Source organism: Lissotriton helveticus, chromosome 9 (assembly GCF_964261635.1).
Source record: "Lissotriton helveticus chromosome 9, aLisHel1.1, whole genome shotgun sequence".
Taxonomy (NCBI): domain Eukaryota; kingdom Metazoa; phylum Chordata; class Amphibia; order Caudata; family Salamandridae; genus Lissotriton; species Lissotriton helveticus.
Window position 1 is genome coordinate 1,260,177,275 of NC_136070.1, and position 22,259 is coordinate 1,260,199,533.

Here is a 22,259-nt window from a genome sequence, read left to right on the forward strand (position 1 = left end):
GAATGCTGTGATCCCGAAGGAGACAGTGGGTAAATAACGGCTGCCACAGCTCTTCTGGTCCAACAGTACAATGCTTCGCTTGCTGTTCATCTCTGTTTGAGTTGGAACCTCTTGCTGTCAATGGGCGTGATGTTCTTTGCCTCAGGCTAGTCCTATCACAAGATGTCCTCTCTCCGGATACAGTCACTCCCCTGAGGCTCTGGAACTATAGTTTAGGGTCAAGGCAGGTAATGACTAGAGGAGCACTCAAATGCCAGCATCTTTTTGTGCCGAGATGAGCTTGTGCATCCGACTCTACTCCCAGTGAGATGAGCTCGTGCGTCCGACTCTACTCCCAGTGAGATGAGCTTGTGCGTCTGACTCTACTCCCATTGAGATGAGCTCATGCGTCTGACTCTACTCCCAGTGAGATGAGCTCATGCGTCTGACTCTACTCCCAGTGAGATGAGCTCGTGCGTACGACTCTACTCCCAGTGAGATGAGCTTGTGCGTCCGACTCTACTCCCAGTGAGATGAGCTCATGCGTCTGACTCTACTCCCAGTGAGATGAGCTCATGCGTCTGACTCTACTCCCAGTGAGATGAGCTCATGCGTCTGACTCTACTCCCAGTGAGATGAGCTCGTGCGTACGACTCTACTCCCAGTGAGATGAGCTCGTGCGTCCGACTCTACTCCCAGTGAGATGAGCTCGTGCGTCCGACTCTACTCCCAGTGAGATGAGCTCATGCGTCTGACTCTACTCCCAGTGAGATGAGCTCATGCGTCTGACTCTACTCCCAGTGAGATGAGCTCATGCGTCTGACTCTACTCCCAGTGAGATGAGCTCATGCGTCTGACTCTACTCCCAGTGAGATGAGCTCACGCGTCCGACTCTACTTCCAGTAAGATGAGCTTGCGCGTTCCACTCTACTCCCGGTGAGATGAGCTTGTGCATCCGGCTCTACTCTCGGTGAGATGAGCTTGTGCATCCGGCTCTACTCCCGGTGAGATGAGCTTGTGCATCAGGCTCTACTCCCGGTGAGATGAGCTTGTGCATCCGGCTCTACTTCCAGTAAGATGAGCTTGCGTGTTCCACTCTACTCCCGGTGAGATGAGCTTGTGCATCCGGCTCTACTCCCGGTGAGATGAGCTTGTGCGTCCGACTCTACCCCCAGTGAGATGAGCTCATGCACCCAACTCTACTCCCGGTGAGATGAGTTCATGCACCCGACTCTACTCCCGGTGAGATGATCGCATGCATCCTACTCTACACCCAGTGAGATGAGCTTGTGCGTCTGATTCTACTCCAGGTGAGATGAGCTCACACGTCTGACTACTCCCAGTGAGATGTGCACATGCATCCTTCTCTACTCCCAGTGAGATGAGCTCGTGGGTCCGACACTAATCGCGGTGAGATGAGCTCATGCATCAGACTCTACTCCCGGTGAGATGATTTTGTGGGTCCGACTCTACACCTGGTGAGATGTGCTCATGCATCCTACTATATGCCCAATGAGAGGAGCTTGTGCGTTCGACTCTACTTCCGGTGAGATGAACGCATGCACCCTACGCTACTCATGGTGAGATGAGTTTGTGTGGCCGACTCTACTCCCGGGGAGATGAGCGCACTAATCCAACACTACTCCCGGTGAGATGAGCGCACTAATCCTACTCTACTCCCAGTGAGAAGAGCTCACGCATCCTACTCTACACCCGATGAGTTGAGCTCGTGCGTACGACTCTACTCCCAGTGAGATGAGCTCGTGCGTACGACTCTACTCCCAGTGAGATGAGCTTGTGCGTCCGACTCTACTCCCAGTAAGATGAGCTCGTGCGTACAACTCTACTCCCAGTGAAATGAGCTCGTGCGTACGACTCTACTCCCAGTGAGATGAGCTTGTGCGTCCGACTCTACTCCCAGTGAGATGAGCTTGTGCGTACGACTCTACTCCCAGTGAGATGAGCTCGTGCGTACGACTCTACTCCCAGTGAGATGAGCTTGTGCGTCCGACTCTACTCCCAGTGAGATGAGCTTGTGCGTCCGACTCCACTCGCTGTGAGATGGGCTCACGCGTCCGACTCTACTCCCGGTGAGATGAGCTTATGTGTCCGACTCTACTCCTGGTTAGATGAGCTCACGTGTCCGAGTCTACTTCCAGTAAGATGAGCTTGCGCGTTCCGCTCTCCCAGTGACATGAGCTTGTGTGCCAGACTCTACTCCCGGTGAGATAAGGTTGTGCGTCAGACTCTACTCCCGGTGAGATGAGCTTGTGCATCCGGCTCTACTCCCGGTGACATAAGCTTGTGTGTCAGACTCTACTCCCGGTGAGATGAGCTTGTGCAATCGGCTCTACTCCCGGTGAGATGAGCTTGTGCAATCGGCTCTACTCCCGGTGAGATGAGCTTGTGCATTCGGCTCTACTCCCGGTGAGATGAGCTTGTGCATTCGGCTCTACTCCCGGTGAGATGAGCTTGTGCATCCGGCTCTACCCGGTGACATAAGCTTGTGCGTCAGACTCTACCCCCAATGAGATGAGCTCACGCACCCGACTTTACTCCCGGTGAGATGAGTTCACGCGCCCGACTCTATTCCCGGTGAGATGATCGCATGCATCCTACTCTACTCCCAGTGAGATGAGCTTGTGCGTCTGATTCTACTCCAGGTGAGATGAGCTCACAAGTCGGACTACTCCCGGTGAGATGATCGCACGCATCCTTCTCTACTCCCAGTGAGATGAGCTTGTGGGTCCGAAACTACTCGTGGTGAGATGAGCTCATGCATCAGACTCTACTCCCGGTGAGATGATTTTGTGAGTCCGACTCTACAGCTGGTGAGATGTGCTCATGCATCAGACTCTACTCCCGGTGAGATGAGTTTGTGGGTCCGACTCTACTCCTGGTAAGATGAATTTGTGGGGCCGACTCTACTACCGGTGAGATGAGCGCACTAATCCGACACTACTCCCAGTGAGATAAGCGCACTAATCAGACTTTACTCCCAGTGAGAAGAGCTCACGCATCCGACTCTACTCCAGTTGAGCCTGTGCATCTGACTCTACTACCGGTGGGATGAACGCACTAATCCGACTCTACTTCCTGTGAGATGAGCGCACTAATCCGACTCTTCTCCCGGTGAGATGAGCGCACTAATCCGACTCTACTTCCTGTGAGATGAGCGCACTAATCCGACTCTACCCCCGGTGAGATGAGAGCACTAATCCGACTCTACCCCCAGTGAAATGAGTGGACCAATCCGTCTCTACTCCCAGTTAATGAGCTCACACATCCTACTCTACTCCCTATGGTGCAACATGTAATGTTGAGGTCCCCTGCAGAATGTGGTGAGGGGGCCCTCATATTCAAATATCTCACAGATATTCCTAGACCCTACGATGCCAGGTCCCCCTGAATGTTGAGGCGGAACAAGGGGTTCCACACGTGTAGGGCTGCAGGGGCTTACAATACGGCCTTGTCCACTCCAGATTTCTCCTCTACTTTGTCGAGTAAACACATTTCAAAAATGACTATGAACATACTTCAAAATATTCTGTTAAAAATCATATATCGTGCCCGCTTCCCTGCAGCGTTATTTACATTTCCCACTGATGTAACGTTAAAACTTCAGCATGTGACTTGCGTTCTCACCCTTCTGCCTTTGCTGCAGTTTAACACACACTGAAGGCACATGAAGGGCCCAGTAGAGAGTCAGACTACAGCCAGCGTAAGAGGATCAGAAGTGGCTGCTTCAAACACTGCCAGTCAGCCTCCGGCCTAGCCTGGGCTACAGGAACATTAAACTCTGCTGAGTCAACACAAACCAGCCCCACAACTACTTGGTAACAGAACTACATCTGCCTGAGCAAACAGAATTAAAACAACGTTAGCCTCTAAAGTCAATATTGGACGCGCCTTCAAAAACTGGAAGGGTTTTGTCGCTGGAGCCGTGGTGGGATACTGAAGCTGGGGAAGTTTGGGATTCCACTAGTCTGGGTTTGTTTGTAGAGCTGCAATAGGAGTTTGATGTAACTTTATACCACAAAATCAAAACGACGCATGTATTCCCCTGGAGGTTTGTATAGCGCTACAATGCCACTTTGGACCACTTCAGAGTGCTAGGTTTACAGCAAGGTCAAAGGAAAAGTCCCAACACCTGTTTCCAAAGGTCTCCTGATGTCCAGGTGGCCGGCACTAGCCTCAGGATTGGATTCAGAACCTTTCGAAATTTGGTTTCTCTGACTCCCAGGCACATGCCTTTATGCTCTAAACATCAGAGAGCTTGTTTCTGTAACTGGCTACAGGTGGCTGAACTAAGTACTCTGATTTGGCTTCAAGTTCTAAGATGTCGCCTCTGCACCAGAAGGCTTTCTCCATGCTTGATACACTCTTGAATGTAATACTGACCCCTCTGGCTGTAAGAGACTTCATTTCGAAACAGATTTCACAATTTTAATGTTCAGACATGATCATTTGGCTGCTCGATACCGCACAGTAGGCACTCGGAAAATAAACTTAGTCAATTGACTGGTGTAGACAATGACAAAGGAAGTGTGAAGGGTTTACGCACTTTTTGAGTGAGAGAAAACACACAGATTATCTAAGTTCAAGGATGTCTCAGATTGCTTGGATAGTAGGAAAACATAGGTACCCCAGGGTCCTGATCGAGAACAGATGAACAACAAGTGGCATTAGATAGCTCTAGCCAGACACACTAGGAGAACAAGAGGAGGGTGGGAAATTATCGACTGCCCATGCTAACGAGCAGCATTGATATGGCAACAAGAAAACCCTTGCATAGAGGAGCAGAGATGGCACCAGTGTGAGTAACACCCAATCCAGTCGCCACGCTGCATGCTGGGAGAAGCGACAGTCGGCGGTCAGCGGCTGATTAACTGACCTGTAACGCCACCTCTCAACGCAGTTGTCTGCGGGTGAAACGCTCGAAGCCTCAGAGCGAGCTTTGCGTAGCAGAACGAAGAAAATCTGTGCCTCAATCTTCGCTACGGTCCGCATGTCTTGCTGTTGCACAGTCGGCACTTCAGCTACGGCAGGGGGGCGTACAGCATTGATCGAGTGGGTCCAAACTGGACTCAAGCTGATAACCGGACCAGGGAAGGTCACAGGAGCGGCTCCACGAAGGCTGAGACCAAGTGAGGAAATTATGACCACCCAGGGGCAGAAGAATCTAAAAACGAAAACAGTCTTGCTTCAAGGAGACATGGAGAAGGCTGAAAAAATGGACCTCCTGCTTAAAGGTAAACAGGACTTAGGGGCCATTAAGAAGCACATAGGGAAGCCTGGAGGAACTGGCACATTGAAAGAAGGTGCAGCGGGAGGCGCAGGAGTATCACCCTCTATCTGTAAATACTTCTCTGTAGTCAAGGGGCCCTCCACAACTATAGAATTAAATGCACCGACACGAGGCGATATTAACGATCATTGTGCACCGAGTCAGGGGGTCCCAGAACAGAGAGCAGAGCTGGGAGGTTTGCACCAGAGTGATGTCCTGACCACCTTACAGACAGCTTTGGGGGACATTGGGACTGATAGCAGAACGCCTCCAGTGCTGAGTCTAGACCCTCTCACCTGTGCTTCGGATGTCGCTACCACAAGCGGTGGAGTAGGGGGAAAAACCACCAGGACAGTAGAGCCAAGGAGGCCAATAAGGAGGCTAATAGCGAACTGGTAGATAACTCTGGCCCCACAGTGCCCCAGGGCCCAATTCACAGAACTAACTTAAGACAAAATCCTAAACTTACTACTTTTGGTATTCACAGAAGTTAGGATTTTGTCTTAAGTTTGTCTTAAGACAGACTTAAGACAGACTTAAGTTAGGATTTTGTCTTAAGACTGTCTTAAGACAAACTTAAGACAAAATCCTAACTTCTGTGAATACCAAAAGTAGTAAGTTTAAGATTTTGTCTTAAATTAAACTGTGAATCGGCCCCATAGTCTCCGGAGCCCGCCGCTGAAAACTTCTTTTCGGTATCCGATGGGTCTATATCCTGTACGGAGAAAGATATTATCAGCTCAAGCGAAAGTAGTATGTCTAATGATAATGATAATAAATATGACCCCATGCCAACCACGAGGACTATTCAACGGAAAAAGAAATCGCGGACCAAAAGACACAACCAGCTTAAGTGGGATTACTCAGATTCCCTCAGCTTGTTCCCCCTTGGGGGAGCGTCCAATCTTCAACAGGAGGAGAGCCTGCAATGTATTGTTGAAACTCTGCACGAACCTTCCTTGGCCTCTATAATGAACTCTATAAAACAGTTCCAAGAGGAAGAACGTTCACATAATCTTGCCGCCAAGGGTGCCGCCAAAAAACTTCAAGGAGGCATCAGGAAGTTAAATAAGATTTGTACAAACATTGGCAACCGGATTTCAATGGTGGAAGCATGGACAGAGATTTTGGAGGTAGAAGTAGCCAATGTGAAAGACCAGGGAGCCGCTCATGAGGTTTGCCAAACAGATCTAATGGCCAAAATGGAAGAGCAAGAAAATAGGCAACGGAGAAATAACTTGAGGTTATTGGGGATCCCTGAAGGCGTCGAAGGTGATGACCTCAGAGGGTTCATCATTAGACTGCTTCGAGATGCATTCCCTGCGCAGACTAATTGGAACTGGGACCGAGAGGTTCAAAGGGCACACCGCTTTCACTTTAATTTGAAGCAGAGGCGAGACTGCAGCAGTTCTAATAATGAGAAACCCAGGGTTTTTTTAGTATTTTGGGGGAATTTTCTTTTGAGGCAATTGGTGTATGATCAGGCCAGACCGAACTCCCAGAAAGAGGTAGATGGAATAAAATTCTTTGCCAAGCCGGATTTCTGCCACGCAACGGTAGAGCGCAGGTGGAGACTTTGCCAACTGATATCCCCTTTCCAACAACAAGGCGCTCAAGTGTATCTAATAAATCCGGCCAGACTGAAAGTCATATTTGATGGCGGAAATCAAGGCTGGAGAATATTTAACCCCTCCGCTGCGCCGAACGTTCCGCGCTGGTGCGGAACGTTCTATTGCGCGGGCGGGGCCGGAACGTTCAGCGGACGTGCTCAGCACTACCGGGGCAGTGCACGCGACGTCCGCTGAACGTGCGCCGCACGGAAGAGGTTAAAAGATATAACGGGGAGAAAAAGATTGAACTAACTAGAGACGTTTATCTTTGGCCAATAGATTAAGTCTTGTATTTTTTTCTATATTATTGTACGTTTACGGGTTAGAATCCCAGGAACAGGCAGACTCATGTTTCAGATGTCTAGGATTGTCCCGGCCTGGCGATTGGAACTCACACATGCTAATTATCATTCAGGTTTTTCCTGACTGCTCGAATGTGTGGGGGGTGGGAGGGAAGGGGACACAAAAGGTGTGAATTTTCAGCGGGTTTTTCTTTTGTTTGAAAGGGACATGGGAAATCTAGATCAAAAAATGGTTAAAAGGGGAAAAAAATATATAAGAAGAAGTAAAGAGACAACCAGGAATATGCAAGGGGGTATAGGCGGAGAGAGAGGGGCAAGGGGTAGAGGAGGGGATAGGAAGGTGGAAAACGGGGAAAGGTTGAAGGGCTTAGTTGACCTTAGAAGCATGCTCTTTTTAATCTGTAAGCTTACTGCCAAAAAAGCTTGGGTTACTATACAGGGTCAGAGAACCCAGCCCAGAAAATGTGCATTTTAAATAAACTCAGAATTGTATCAGTGAATATCTGTGGCCTTAATGACGCCTTAAAAAGAAGAAAAGTAACACAGGGATTACGCTTACTGGGGCCGACATCGTCTGCCTCCAGGAGACACACATCGAGGGAGCACAGAAACATCTGTTGAACTCACTGGGGTATAAAGTAATTGGGGCAACCTCACAAGGGGCTAGGGTCAAGGGAGTTGGGATATTAGCTGCTAAGATATTACCTCTTAATGTTAAAAGAGTAAAATCGATTGTCTTGGGAGATGGGTGATTGCAGGGTGCTCTCTTCCTCCAAACTTTGTGTTCACAATATGCTCTATTTACAGAAGCAACGTAGATGAGCCAGGGATAATTAATTGGGTAAACGTGGAGTTAGTACCTTGGCCACTTCCTATAATTCTCTGTGGCGATCTAAATATAAACCTGCCTAGCACCTGAAAATCTGATGAACTTTGGAAATACAGAGGCAGGAACCAAAGGTCTTCCAGACCGTGCTAAATCCATGGATTGAAGGATGTATGGGCCAATTTAAAACCTGAACAGGATGGTTTTACCGTCTTCTCAGCCCCATATCTTTCTCTGGCAAGACTTCACTACTTCTTGGTTTCTCTTTCTCTGGCCCATCTATGTTGCATTGACACTGCACCCCGATTTTTGTCAGATCACAACCCACTTATTTTAAATCTAGAGGGACGGCGTTATAGAGGGCCAAGCTCGAACAGGAGTTTTGAAAAAGCACTCTTATATGACAGCAATTACAGAGGGCACATGCAGGGTTGGATTAGTGAGTTCTTGAATATAAATATGGGGTCAGCTTCTATAATGGTTGTGTGGGAGACATTAAAGGCAGGAATTAGGGGGGAAACGCTTCAGTGCTCAATTAGAAGGAATAAAAGAGAGAAAGCACAGGTGACCCATTTGCAAGATAAAATGACAAAAGCAGAAAGGAAATTAATACAGGCTGTTAAAACAGGAGTAGAAATTGAAGCAGCTCAATTCACTGTAGCCACTGCTAAAGCCGAGATTGGGTCTATATTCGCAGAGAGAGCAGCGGCAAAATAGGCCTCGGTTCAAGGAAAAGTATATGAGTGCAGCAAACTTATCGGCCATCAACTTGCTCTCTCTATTAGGCAATTTCTTCATTCCAAACAGCTTCAGACGGGGTCACTAATGATCCAGATACAATACAAGAGGCCTTTCGGGAGTTTTATGAAAGGCTTTATTCAGAAGAGAACACTAGACCCTCAGAGATTAGAGGAAAAGAAATTGCGGAATATTTAGAGACAACACCGATGGCCGAACTCAATATCGAGAGTTGTGACCAAATGGAACACCCTCCAACTTGGGAAGATATCGTGTCTGCACTTGCAAGCCTACCGGATGGCAAAGCTACTGGTATGGATTACATTCCAGTCAAGTTTTATAAAAAAAATTCACAGCAAATTAAAGATATTTTTGTGGAAGTGGTAATCTCTTTAACGGTGCTTCTCCTCCTTCTTCGTGGTCCACGGCAAAAATTTTAATATTCCCTAAAAAGATAAATCACTGCTTGAGATGTCTTCTTATAGGCCAATAACGCTTATAAATACTGACTCTATAATATTTTCTAAAATCAACGCATCCAGATTATCTACAAATAGCGAGTCTATTGTCTCTAAATGGCAGCAGAGGTTCAACCCTAAAAAGGGTACTACAGAGCATATCCGCAGGACCATCACATTATTTGACGCCGCTAAGGTGTCTGGAGACCTGATCGCAATCATTCTACTTGATGCTGAAAAAGCTTTCGATCGGGTCTCCTGGCAATTCCTCTGGGACGTCATGAGGCGGATGGGCTTTGGCCCTTAGATAGTACAGAGCCTTCAAGCCTTATATAAGAACCCCTCAGACAGGATTTCAATCAGTGGGCATTTGACTGAACAAATAGAGATCTCACGAGGGACAAGACAGGGGTGTCCTTGTTCCCCATTGCTTTTTGCCCTATATATTAACCCTCTTATTAATAAAATCGAACGTAATCCTGAAATAAGGGCAATGAGTAGGTTTGGCATAGACACTAAGATCATGGCCTATGCCGATGGCCTCGCTGTAGTGACCCAGGAACCTAAAGCTGCCATTAAGGCTCTGGAGCAAGAGGCTCAAGAATTTGGAAAGTTATCTGGATATGCCCTTAACAAAACAAAAACACAGATCATTTTAAACGAAAAAATAAATTGGGTGGATAATAGAGTAGTCCAAAAAAAAAATGTCTAGGGGTTAATATAGTTGCTGACTTAGATTTAATAGTAAAGGAGAACCTGACTCCGCTAGCAGCTGACACCAAAAAGTCACTGAAAAAAATTAACAATCTACATCTGACTATAGTAGGAAGATGCAATGTTTTAAAGATGACTTTTTTTTCCAAAATTACTTTATTTTTTCAGAACAATTCCGTTAGAGTTTAATAACAGAATGCTTCATATGTTTGAACAAATCCTTTCCCAATTTATCTGGGTCTATTCGCTAGCCGAGTAGGTCTTTTAAAGGTGAGTGGGTTCTTCGCATTCTAAAATTATATTATTGGGTAACAGTCTTACAATATTGCTCTGATTCATTACATGAATACCCAGATGACAATCCTATGGGACTTCCATCTCCCTATATATCACTATTAGGGGAAAGTGCTAGGGGATGGAATTTGGCTACTATAAGCGGGTCAGGTTCAAAACTCTGACAAGCGCATATAGTGTTTTTTCCAATATACGCAGATTATTTGGACCGGGCAGACTAAACTATTACACCCCATTAAATAACAACACAAACCTGCCACTTATTTTTGAAAAAATATATCTTCAAGAGTGGTATAGAGCCGGCATTTTAAAATTGGGGGATCTGGTGACTTCAGAGGGTGTCCGGCCCTTTATTGACTTTAAAGCCTGCTACAATCTAAATGATAATCAGACCTTCTTGTACTATGCCATTAAAGATTTTTTATTACATAAATCGGGAGGACTAGCAGGCTTTGCAAAGATAGATCTGATAGACAAGCTGCAGGGGCCACCCTGGATTGGATGTATTTATACAATATTAAACAATCAAATGCCGGATGATCTCGGAAAGATAGATGAAAAGTGGCAGCAGAAACTGAATGCCCCCCCAACACCTTTTGTCTTACATTGAGCCTTGCACAAAATTATTTGTTGTCATCTAAATTACAGGCGCAATTATAAGACAGGATTCTTCCTGTATATAACTCCCAGTAGGGTTGCCAAATGGGGGTCTGGTAGGGGAACAATGTGTCCTAGATGCTCTGGGTTTTCGGTGGACTCGGTGCACATGTTTGCGACATGCCCCAAATTAAAAACTTTATTGGACAAAGTGCAGCAGTTCCTGGGGGTAGTCTTATTATCAGACATCCAACTCACCCAGATTGTTATCCTGCTGGGGTTATATGAAACGATTAATAGGAAGGCTGGGGGTGCTTTAATGTTTGTTGCAATGACTATCTTCAGGATATGTATTGCCTCGCATTGGAAATATCCAAATCCTCCCTCGTTTGTCCGATGGCAGTCCCGGCTGCTGGCTACATGTAAATTGGAGCGTGCTATTTATGCTAAAAAAGGCAGACGTGCAAAAAAAAGAGGACTGGAGATATGGGAATCTCAAACCAGGTGTCTCGACACTATGAATACTCAGGACATCTAGATGAATATTAACGATGATTCTTTTCTCCTCACACTGCTCTCTTCTCTTCTCTCTTTTCTCTCTATCTGTGTTTCCTTTATTTCTGTGGATTTGTTATGTTGAGATTTGATCAGCCAGATATGTTTTTCTTAATCTAAAGCAGAAATTAATGCTTATGTATGGTCAAACTTTCTTTTTTTTTCTGTTCATCGTTTATGTTAGAACCTTCACTGCTTGCATTATTCATTGACTGCTTCAAGGGGTTTGGGAAGGGGGGATGTCGTAATGAATTACTTTGATTTTGTATTCTATTGTATTGCATTTTGAAAGAGAAAAAGAAAAAAAAGAAAACCCTTGCATCTAAATGTTGTCGTGGCTTGATTTAGGAAAGGTTTTCCCTACAAGAAGAGGGGGGCGTAGTCAGCTTACTCTTGCAACTGAATACGTGGTCTCATAAAATCCTGCATGCAGTTAAACCCCATTTCTTGGAACAACCAGGCCAGTAATCAACTGATGAGCCAGTGATGATGTACTCAGGAAATCTCATTTCCTTGCAGAAAAAGAGAGTGAGTGAGTGTGAGAGTGAGTGTGAGTGTGAGAGTGAGTGAGTTAGTGTGTGTGAGAGTGAGTGAGTGAGTGAGTGTGTGTGTGTGTCATTCCGTCCATTGTTTCCCAGTTAAACTGCATTTATGGATGGATACTGGCATATGGCACTTAACATACGCTTTTTAATACAGTACATCAGGATTTGAAATGTTCTACAATAGAAAAACATGAATCCAATCCTTGCATCAATGAGCAGTTATGTTTCAACTAAATATTGTAAATATTTTACCACTACCCCTTGAATCAGCAGCGCCACTTTCTATCTTGCCCTCTAAATTTAGGATTCTTTGTCATTTTATAACATTCTGATCCTGAGAGAGTAATCAGGGACATGTACGATCGCCAGAATAAGGTCTAACTTTTTTTTTTTTTTACACTTATAATTTCCTGGGTGATGACATTTTAGATGAAACACAGAAAGAATGGTCATTGCACAGAATTTATTATGCATACATGAAGATGTATCAGTCACTTTTAAATATTAACCTGGGATTAACAAGTTAAACCTATGAGCCGCTGAACCTATTTAGGCAGGGTGCAAAAAGTGAGAGAGAAATGACCTACGGTGCCCTTCCATCAACAACCTCTTTCGAAATCTGACTTTTTTTCGAATATTACTAAACATTCCAAGTTCCCAAAAAATAATAATAGTATTGTCACAAGAAATGCGGCAGTTAATATTCAGATTTTTTCCTTTGTCTCACCAAGGACGCTCTCAATTTATTATGGAAATACAAAGGTTCTGCACATTTATGACGTACCTCCTCCCGCAGAGACTTAAAGTCCAGTTCACCTGGTGTAGGGAACTCTGGGTACAAACCTACAACAGAAATTAAAAGGCAAAGTTGAGGAATGGAATTCTATAGCTGTGACTGTTTTATCTGAAAAGTAAAAAATTGACTGGAATATTGAAACATTTGATAAACCATTCATTGTTATATTTAAGAGATTTGAATGAGCTACATTCAACATTTTGGTTACTACAGAGCTCAAGAGGGGATAGGAAGTGCTCCACTCTTACGAGTAAGCGAAGAGGGGCAGCGATCAGAAGGTCGACTAGAGAGTGAGCTGAATAGTTCAGCTTCCTGACGCACATGGTTGGGCTCAGATCTCAAGAGAGTTTGAAGGCATTACATAGTCTTGGATCTTCTAGACACAGAGAAGCTTTAATGCAACCTTGGCTTTGAGTGGTAGCCAGTGTAGTGCTTATAAAAAGCAGGTTTGATCTGGTCCCAAACACACACAAAGAGTAAGGGGTAGGAGGAAATTAGGGGGCCCACTCCAACCTCCAAACAACAACATGATAAACACAAAAAGGAGAGGTACTCCGTTTACAGAATGTCCGTGGCCCAGCGTCAGGCAGACCACCAAAGTTTTAAATCTGCCCTCACACACAGTATACAGTGTCATGCTTCATCACAGGGCTGCTAACACACCTCTGAGCGAGCCAACGCGGGAGGTGGAGCAATAGGGCGGGGAAGACAATACAACACAAAACCCTATACCCAACAAGAGATCATAAGTGAATAAAGGTGCAGAAATAGTAGTTCAAACTAGGCACAGGATATCCTCAATCCCAATTTAATAATGGATTCCTTTGCCCAGGTTAAAAAAGATCAAGTAGGTGACCAATGGATGGCTATTATGAGTCTTCTACCCCTCCATTCTGCTAGAATGGTACCTCCTTCATGTCACAACACAATTAGGCAGCTTAGTTCTGAAGCTTGGAAATGAGCTTTTTGGAGAGGCTGGTGTAGATGACGTAACAACAGTCAGTAGGAACATGACGAGGGTTCAGATCACTTCCAGCCGAGAGTCAGCCTTGACTAATGGGAGAGTTTTTAAATTAAAACTAGTGGGAGCTGGTGACTGATCCCTTTGAAGACTGCGTTTACATGTGGAATGAGCAAGAGAAAATCATGCAGAATTTGATTTGGCCGATAGACCCAAAGGACCGGCATTAACAGATATTCAGTGTCGATGGCCTCTGCTATACACCTTAAATATCTGCAGTCGTCAAACGAAAAGACCAGAGAACACTAAAATATTTTCGGTACCAGTGGCTGTGAATCTATAAAACCTTATTACATTTTATATTTTACGAGGACAAATAGCACCTAATTCCAATTCATACAACTTCAGGGGAAAACATGCATCTTGGTAAATGATCATTAATGCCATGATATGTTCTGCCCATAATATGGATCGAAGTAACCCTCCAGCACTGCTGGAACAGCAGGCCAGATAGCGAATAGTCTTAAGCCGTCTTGTAAACGATGAATGTCATACTGAAGTCTGATCCAAAGTGGAGGGGGTTCCAAAGTCTGGGGCCCCGAAATCATACCTTCATATGGAGTTCTTTGTTTGTAGGCCTAACACCACATTTACTACAGGCACACCGACAAAGAGTACGCATACTCTCACATTCACCATAGCCCTTCCATGAACGAATAACTTCCCTTCAACCTTTTGATCCTTCTTTCCTAGCAGCTAAGGTTTGGTTAGTAATCCAGGTAGGGTAAATGGCCCAAAGAAAATACTGTTATTTAGTCAACTGCTATGTACATGGCATTAGGTATGTCTGTGGCTGCTCATATTCAAAGCTCCTCATTGTAACATGTGTAACAATAAGCTTTAATATCTTCTAATTCATTCTAATTCATCTCAAGTGCCTAAAAAGACAGAGCCTTCCTAGGTAGGAGAGTGACTAGTACAGGACCAGAAGGCCCACATCAGATTTCCAGGACAGCCACACGTGGTAAGCTTATTTAGAAAGAATCTAAGTGGTTCCCACTTACATAGTCAGTAGTTATTGTGAAAGACTGGCCTTGACCCAGCCCTTCTGGCCCTGATTGACACCTCAGCAACATACAATTCACTATAACACAACACCGCAGTGTGCTACCATAGTCCACCAACCTCTGACACTGATACTAACCTCATAATAGGCTATTTGTGGAAAGGAGCCTGATATTCCAAGAGAAGGCGGCCTGCCCGCAGTATCAAATCGTGCTTCACATTCAGAACCATTCCTTCTTCACTCACTCAAAGTACAAAAAGGTACACTCCAAAGCAACTCTGCACAACACTGAGCAAACTAGTGTCTTCTAACCCTGCAATCGAACCGGGGTGGGGGCTCTCGGGCTTCGCACCTTAAAGTTAGTATTCTGTGAGTTATAGAGAAGCAACAGAAAGTGCCTAGATTCCTGCCTTTTTGTTCAAACCTGCCTGTTAATTACACCTCTCTCCTTTGCATGCTATTCGCGTACATTAAGCATACGTTTTTCAAACAGTGTTTTTTCAATCAAAAATCCTTTTATTTAAAAAAGAAAACTATTTCACAACCTTTTTGCAGTTTTTACAATGCAGCAAGTATTGCTCATTGATCTTGCGAGACTCAGGGATGGTTTAATTTGTAAATGAACCACTTACGTTTTTTCCATTTTATTTGCGAGTTTGCTAGGGTTTCGACAGACAAAGAATGCCCTGCTTACAATGTGTGCAGTTCTTGGGAAAACAAATAAACAAGGCTAGCCTAGACACTGTGGTGTCTTACTTTCAGCTGTGTAATGACCTGATTTGTGGGTTCAGAGATCACTGCAGTAAGAATGAAGAATAAACTCCTTCTGAAAGTAAACCACCCCAAGGAACTGTCCTACAGTCCCGCAGTGAATAGAGAAACCCTTAAGAAGGTATAGCGCCAGGGTCTTTTGCTTAAGATTAAGAAGTGCCAAGTTAGTTAAGACTCTTTGGTTCTGCGTATGACGCCAGGTCAGGAACCTCTGCAGTTTCACAAGCTCCTCTTCTGTACACAGATGGACACTTCCAAGGAGAGATCTCCATGCCAGTCCCACTGGGGTCTTTGAGGTGTGCACTAAGAGGACCCTAGAGAGATGTAGGACTCCTGCTGGAGTCTAGTCTCTCTACACCTGGCCTACAAACACCTAAATCTCCAGGCCTGTGGGTCAAAGCTGCTGATACAGACTGGCATGTCAAACCATAGAACTGCAATTAGTTTTGGTGTGTTAGGGCAGAACATCAAACATTGTATTATAATTGCATTCATATAGTGCTTACTACCCCTGATGGGGCGCTGAACCTTCGTACAAGCAAGATCAAGGGGGATCTCAAAATCCTCTGATTTGAGAGACACTTTGCTTAAAAAGGGGCTTGTCGCATTGCCCTGGAGACCGAAACTGCCAGTTTTTTCAGCCTGATGACTCTGTTTTCCGATTGCCTTATGGTCCTTTTGTGACAAATGTTTTCTAAAATACTTTGGACCTTGTTCTGTTTATATGTGAATATCACCTGCCCAAACGCTTTGCTTTTCCAGTTGCTAATTGATTGTTTTCTGATGTTTGTTATGCAGAACATACGTCTTTGTTGCGGGGTGGGTGACACAGGGGAAGGAAGTGAGTCGGAATGCTGGAAGAGTGCTTTTAACGAAGGCTTTATTTTTAGGTACGCTTTCTTTCTCCTGCTGGATTGTCTTATACGGGCAAACTCATCAGTCTCCGTCCTGACACCTTTCGGGAATACAGATATGTCCAGGGTGGCTCTGTGACGGGCAGGTGTTCTTGCCGCCAGAACGTCGGGGTCGCCGTCGACCTCCAGCCGTAGTCCGGGAGTCAGGAAGGCGCCACCGGAAAATGAAGGAGAAAAGAATATTCAGGAAGAGTGTTTAACTCACACTCGTAGAGGGAGAGGGAGTGAGGGATTCCGTGCAACAGTGCTCTATACAGTTCGTGGTGACGGAGTGCCCGTGAGGAAGGGGTGCAGGGAAACGTGAGGCGGAATACAGTGAGCGGTTCACCCGCTCCAACCCGCCCAGCCCGCTACCTTGCCCCGTACCTTTGTCAGCCACGCCCCTCCCGTGGGTGCGTGGCAGGGCGATACGTGGAAATGTTGGCCTCCTGGCTTGTCGTCTTCGGTAGACTCGTCTCTTCTCCGACCCGTCTCCGGCTTCCTCTCCTCGCCACACTCGATCTCCGGGGAAGCGATTTCCGGCGTCTTCCGGGTTCCTCCTTCTTTTGTTGTGACGAGCTCTTCCCTGGGCGGAGTCTCGGCTGCGTAGCTGTCGGCTTTAAAGGCACAGAGTCCCGGCACTGTCTCTTCACCCCATGGGTATGCAAACTCCGGGCTTGCCCACTCCTCTTCAGGCACCGTGGCGGGAGGCTGGAGGGGGTGAGAAAAGGGCATCATAGGTACCGCCGACCACCAGTCATGTGTAGTCCTTCCCACGTCCATGTTACCATCACAGGGACAACCCGCCCCGTCACAGTCTTGCTCCCTTGTTATGTAGGGATAGGCATAGCACAGAACATGTCTCCTGGGTTGGAATACTTCGGGTGCCGGACGACCAACCCCAAGCAGAATTTGCTTTCAGTCCTGGACATGTGCACAGCCACACCGCGCCCGGACAGTGGCCAGGTTGGAGGTAGGTTAAAGCGTCAAGACAGAGTTCTCTCTTTCCCCATTAGGTCTGCCGATGACCTGTGACTGCAGGGCTGCGACAACGGTCTAGATGGTGGAATGGAATCACACAAGGCAAAGGCGAAGGTCTAAAAAATAAGGGCCTTCTATTTCTTTCCTCAAATAACTATTCGTAGAGTAGAAGATAGATATTGAGGTCTATGTGCTGAAATGTTTTTGCAAAACAAAGTTCCCCATTTCAATTTTCGATTCTGAAAAACATTACTTATGAAAGTTGTATTTGAAAATACTCAGTACAGGAAGTTATGTTTTATACAGTTAACAACAAATAACCTACCGTAAAAAGTAATCATTATTGCTTTTTAAGTACTTTTTGAAGCTCCCTTGCTTTTTTCAAGCTCGTCATTCACCTTAAGGGGGAAAACGCCGCTCAATCAAAGATGGCAAAGCTTGGTGGACTCATTGGTAAAACTACAGCTCTATCAGTCCATGTGCTCAGACCCCATGAATGGCCTATCTGGAGGAATGAAACACATCCAGGGTGAGTCTAGAGTGCCTACTTCACCGTCTGTCTCAATCTAGGTCGCCTAAATATCTCAAACTAACTAGGCTAGATCCCTCATTGACAATGAGGAGGGGAAGGAATTCATTGAAAGCAACCCCCTTTTTATTTGGGCTGAGACAAATGTCCAGATAAAGAATATAATAAAACATCAAACCATATTTTCCGGTCGCATTCAACCTCTTTCCCTTTACCAATCACTCCAACAGCTTAATTACAGCTACACAAAATTAGGCCGTGTCTTACCACAAATCTTCAATGTTTCTGAATCCTGAATGAAGATGGGTACTCCCAAGTCTTCATACGTTTGGAAATACTTATCTATTTTTACCTTTTATATGCCAGTTCTCCACCAATTTCAAGCCTCGTGCCAACTGCCCTCCTCTCAGTTGACAAGCCTACTTTGGCGAAACACACCCTCATTTCTTTGCAGCAGAGATACTGAAATTCACAAGGACGGATCCAGATTTTCTTTCAAAGGACAGAAGGCAGCCTCGGAACCTCTGTACTTCTGTCCAATCCACCAAAACAAGGTATGTCCCACAATACAGCAGCCGGAATACCTATGCCGCAGCGTGCAGTAATTACCAGGTGCAGTACTACCAGATTTGGTGCTTGGAACGGGGAACTATGGACATCAGTGTTAGATTTCCACATGTTTTCATTTCATCTCAAGGACATGTGCCAGGATATATAGTCTGAAGGTTTTAACAGACAAAATATATCAAGTGAAAAACCTGTAGGTCCAGATTTACCTACAAAATCGTAATCTCAAATTCAGTGGAATTTGAGACTTTGTCTTTTGTATTGACATGATTTAAAAATATTAATTTGAGTGATTTCTGCTACCCTTAAGGCCATAAGATCTATTAAAATCTTTATTCCCAGCCAATTTATGTCAGTAAAAATGCAAGTTCTTCTTTGTATACAGTCGAATAACAACTGTAGTTCATGAACATACATGTATTTATTCAAAACACCTCCATAAAGTGCTCTCACATGTGGATTGGCATAATGGTTTTGCTGGGGAAAAACAGAAAAAATGTTTTAGGTTTAAAGTATTTTATTACTTCATTGCAAAAACAATACAAACAAATTAAAACAAACATCATAACGGGGTGATGCAAAGCTTCCGCACAACGGGCGCCCTCAGCGTGTATGATGCTACAAGGATGATATCCTCCGCTGCATTAGTCCAGGCGGATATGCGGTGGCAACAAGTTCAATAGCTACTATCCCCTTCCCCAACTCCCCCCCCACCCCCCAACTCCCTTCCCCCCTCCCTCCCGCGCTGTTCGAATGTCCCCCCCCCCCCGCAGAACAACCGTTTCCCAACTACAGAGGGGAGTGTGGTGGAACGCCAATAGATGAGTATGTTCTGTATCGCTGAACCCAGGGCGATCGCTATCTGTCTACCCCTCCTGGACCTCAGCGGGTACATCAGGCCATTGGGCAGTCCCAGTAGGACATAGGCTGGGAAGCGGGGAGTTCTATGTCAAAGCACTGGTCTATTTCATCTAGGACCTCCTTCCAATAGGGGCTCAATAGAGGGCAATCCCATAAAATGTGTGTGAGTGTTCCAATCTGCCCGCACTCTCGCCAACAGGTGTTATGTTTCGGTTCATTTTATGTAATCTCTCAGGGGTGTAGTACCAATAGGTGGATATCTTGGTGTATGTTTCGGTGAGCCCTGTGTGGTACGCTGAGTGGCGTGCGCGGTAAGAAATGTGTTCCCAGTCCTTGTGACTCAACTCTCTACCCAGCTTCCGTTCCCAGCGTTCCCGCCCCGGGTTGTGAATGTGGAAAGGGGGTGGCTGCAAGAGCTTGTATAAGTCAGAGATGAGTTTGGAGTCCGACGAGCGCGTCGCCAGCCACCTCTCATAAGGAGTACGTTTCCTGTCTGCCAGGTCCCGCACTTGCGGCTGAAGCGCCCAGTGTCGAACCTGTAGATACCTCATCCGTTCGGTCTCAGGCAGCCGATATTCCTTGCTGAGATCCTGAAACGAAACGGCGCCTTCCGGGCCTTATATGTGAAAAAGTGCACTGCACCTAGCCCTCCGCCAGTGCGCGAAGGCTCCAAGTTCCATCCCAGGTTGAATGTCCGGGTTCTCGACAAGTGGCGTGAATGGAGACGGGAAGGTGGTAAGTTCGTGCCTAGCGTTTACAGCGTCCCAAACTCGCAGTGGGACTCGTGTGATAAAGGATGCGTAAAGATTGGGGGGTCGATGAGCCCTGTGCAGGAAGGGTATCTCCTGCAGGGTTCTACCCGCCACCGCCTGGTCCTGGAACAACCAGTGCTTATCTGACTCCCATCTGCTCCACTCCACTAAGTACCGCAGCTGCGCTGCCTGGAAGTATTTGAGTAAATCCGGTACGCCAAGTCCACCCGACTCTGGTGCTAGTGTGGATAAGGCTCTCTTGCGTCTGGGTTTGCGGCCCTGCCACACAAAACGTGCGATGTCCGCCTGGGCTTGCCCTATCCATCCCTTCGGGGGCTGAAGAGGTAAGGCTCGAAAAAGATACAGCACCTGCGGTAAGAGCGTCATCTTCACCGCCGCCACTCTACCCAGCAACGATAACGTTCCTTTGTTCCAGCGGGTCAGCTCTTCCTTAATTTTCCTGCCTAGTGCTGCGTAGTTGGCTGTCACCATAGCAGGTAAAGAGGGCGCTAGCAGAATGCCCAAGTAAGGAACCAGTTCCTTAGACCAGCGCATGGGGAAGAGGCCCTGTAATTCGAGTCTCGTGGCAGTGGTAAGCGAGATGTCCAGGGCCGCCGATTTCCCCATATTCATTTTAAAACCTGCCACCGCGGCGAAGGCTTCCAGCTCAGCGATGCAAGCCGGTAGCGCCCTTCGTGGGTCATCAAGTGTTAAGATCACATCATCCGCGTACAAGCTGACGGTGTGGATATACCGCCCCATCCAAACCCCAATCGCGTCCGGATTCTGCCGAATTCTCTGTGCAAATGGCTCCATGTATAGAGCGAAGAGCAGCGGCGATAACGGGCACCACTGTCTGGTGCCCCGTTCTATCGCAAATGGTCGAGAGCTGCAGCCATTCACTCGAACTACTGCGGATGGGAATCTGTAACAATTGAATATCAAAGTGCGAAATTTCTCACCTATACCCAATTTGTAGAGCACCTTCTCTAGGTATGGCCAATGTACTCGGTCGAACGCCTTCTCCGCGTCTACCGAGAGGAGCATTCGTTCCCCAGGAACACGGGAGGCTTTTTCCAGAATATGGACTACCCTCTTGGTGTTGTCCACTGTTTGTCTGCCAGGTATAAACCCCGCCTGGTCCGAGTCCACCAGGCCTGGCAGATGAGGTGCTAGACGCGCCGCTAGGATCCCGGTGTACAGCTTCAGGTCTACATTTAGCAGCGAGATCGGCCGGTAGGAGCCGCATTCCTTCCGGTCCTTCCCCGGTTTGGGGATAACCGACACTGTCGCTCGGAGCAAGTCAGGGGGGGATAGCTCCCGGGTCCGCAAAGGAGTTGAAGAGTCGTGTCAGCAGCGGCGCCAGTTCTTGGCAGAATGTTTTATAGAAAAGCGGGGTGTACCCATCAGGTCCCGGGGCCTTCCCGTGTTTGAGGCGGGAAATCGCCGTAATCACCTCCTCGATCCATATTTCCCATTCCAGATGGTCTGCCTGTTCCTTGGCAAGGATGGGGAGATCGACCGAGGCCAGGTAGTCATCCTCGGTCTGTGGCGAGGAGGGCTCGCCTGCATATAAATCTGCGTAGTACCGACGAAAGCCGTCCGCAATTGGACCATCTTCCGTGGCCGTCGCACCGTTGGGTATCGACAGCTCTTTCACCCTGTGGTGTTGGTGTTTAATACGAAGTTTGCTCGCTAGGAGCCGGCCACATCTGTCCCCCCGGGAGTAAAACGCGTGTTTCAGGCGCAACGCTGCGTATTCCGCTCTGTCCATGTCTAAGGCGGTCAGCAATTTACGGGCTGCCTTAAGCTGCCTCCAGACTCTGGGGGCACCCGTCCTCTGATGCACGTGCTCCAACTCCCTCATCTTGCTCGTAAGTTCATCCCTTTTTTGTTGTCGCTCCCTATTTTCCGCCGAGGAGATAGCGATAAACTCACCACGAAGCACTGCCTTCAAAGCGGCCCATTGCGTCGCTCTAGTGGTGTCGCCATTATCATTGTGCCATCGGTATTCGCCAATTGAGTCTCGAATACGTTGTACAACAGATTGCCTGTGCAACAGGGTGTCCCTGAGGCGCCAGACCCCTCTTGGGAAAGACACCGGCGGTAGCTGAAAGGTACCCGTCACCGGGGCGTGATCTGACAAAGTAAGAACTCCTATGTCAGAGGCTGTCGCT

At 46.7% G+C, this 22,259-nt stretch overlaps 1 protein-coding gene across 3 annotated transcripts in view; it reads right to left on the reverse strand.

Annotated features, from left to right (window-relative positions):
• Positions 1-22,259, reverse strand: part of DALRD3 (DALR anticodon binding domain containing 3) — a 105,013-nt gene that overhangs the window by 7,417 nt on the left and 75,337 nt on the right. For 2 of the 3 annotated variants that reach the window (XM_078661799.1, XM_078661798.1), the window contains one exon: positions 12,690-12,748. In XM_078661799.1, coding sequence (XP_078517925.1) covers positions 12,690-12,748 — 59 coding nt within the window. Of the gene's footprint in view, positions 1-12,689; positions 12,749-16,951; positions 17,104-22,259 lie in introns of those variants that run through there. The other variant, XM_078661800.1, reaches the window with a different exon arrangement.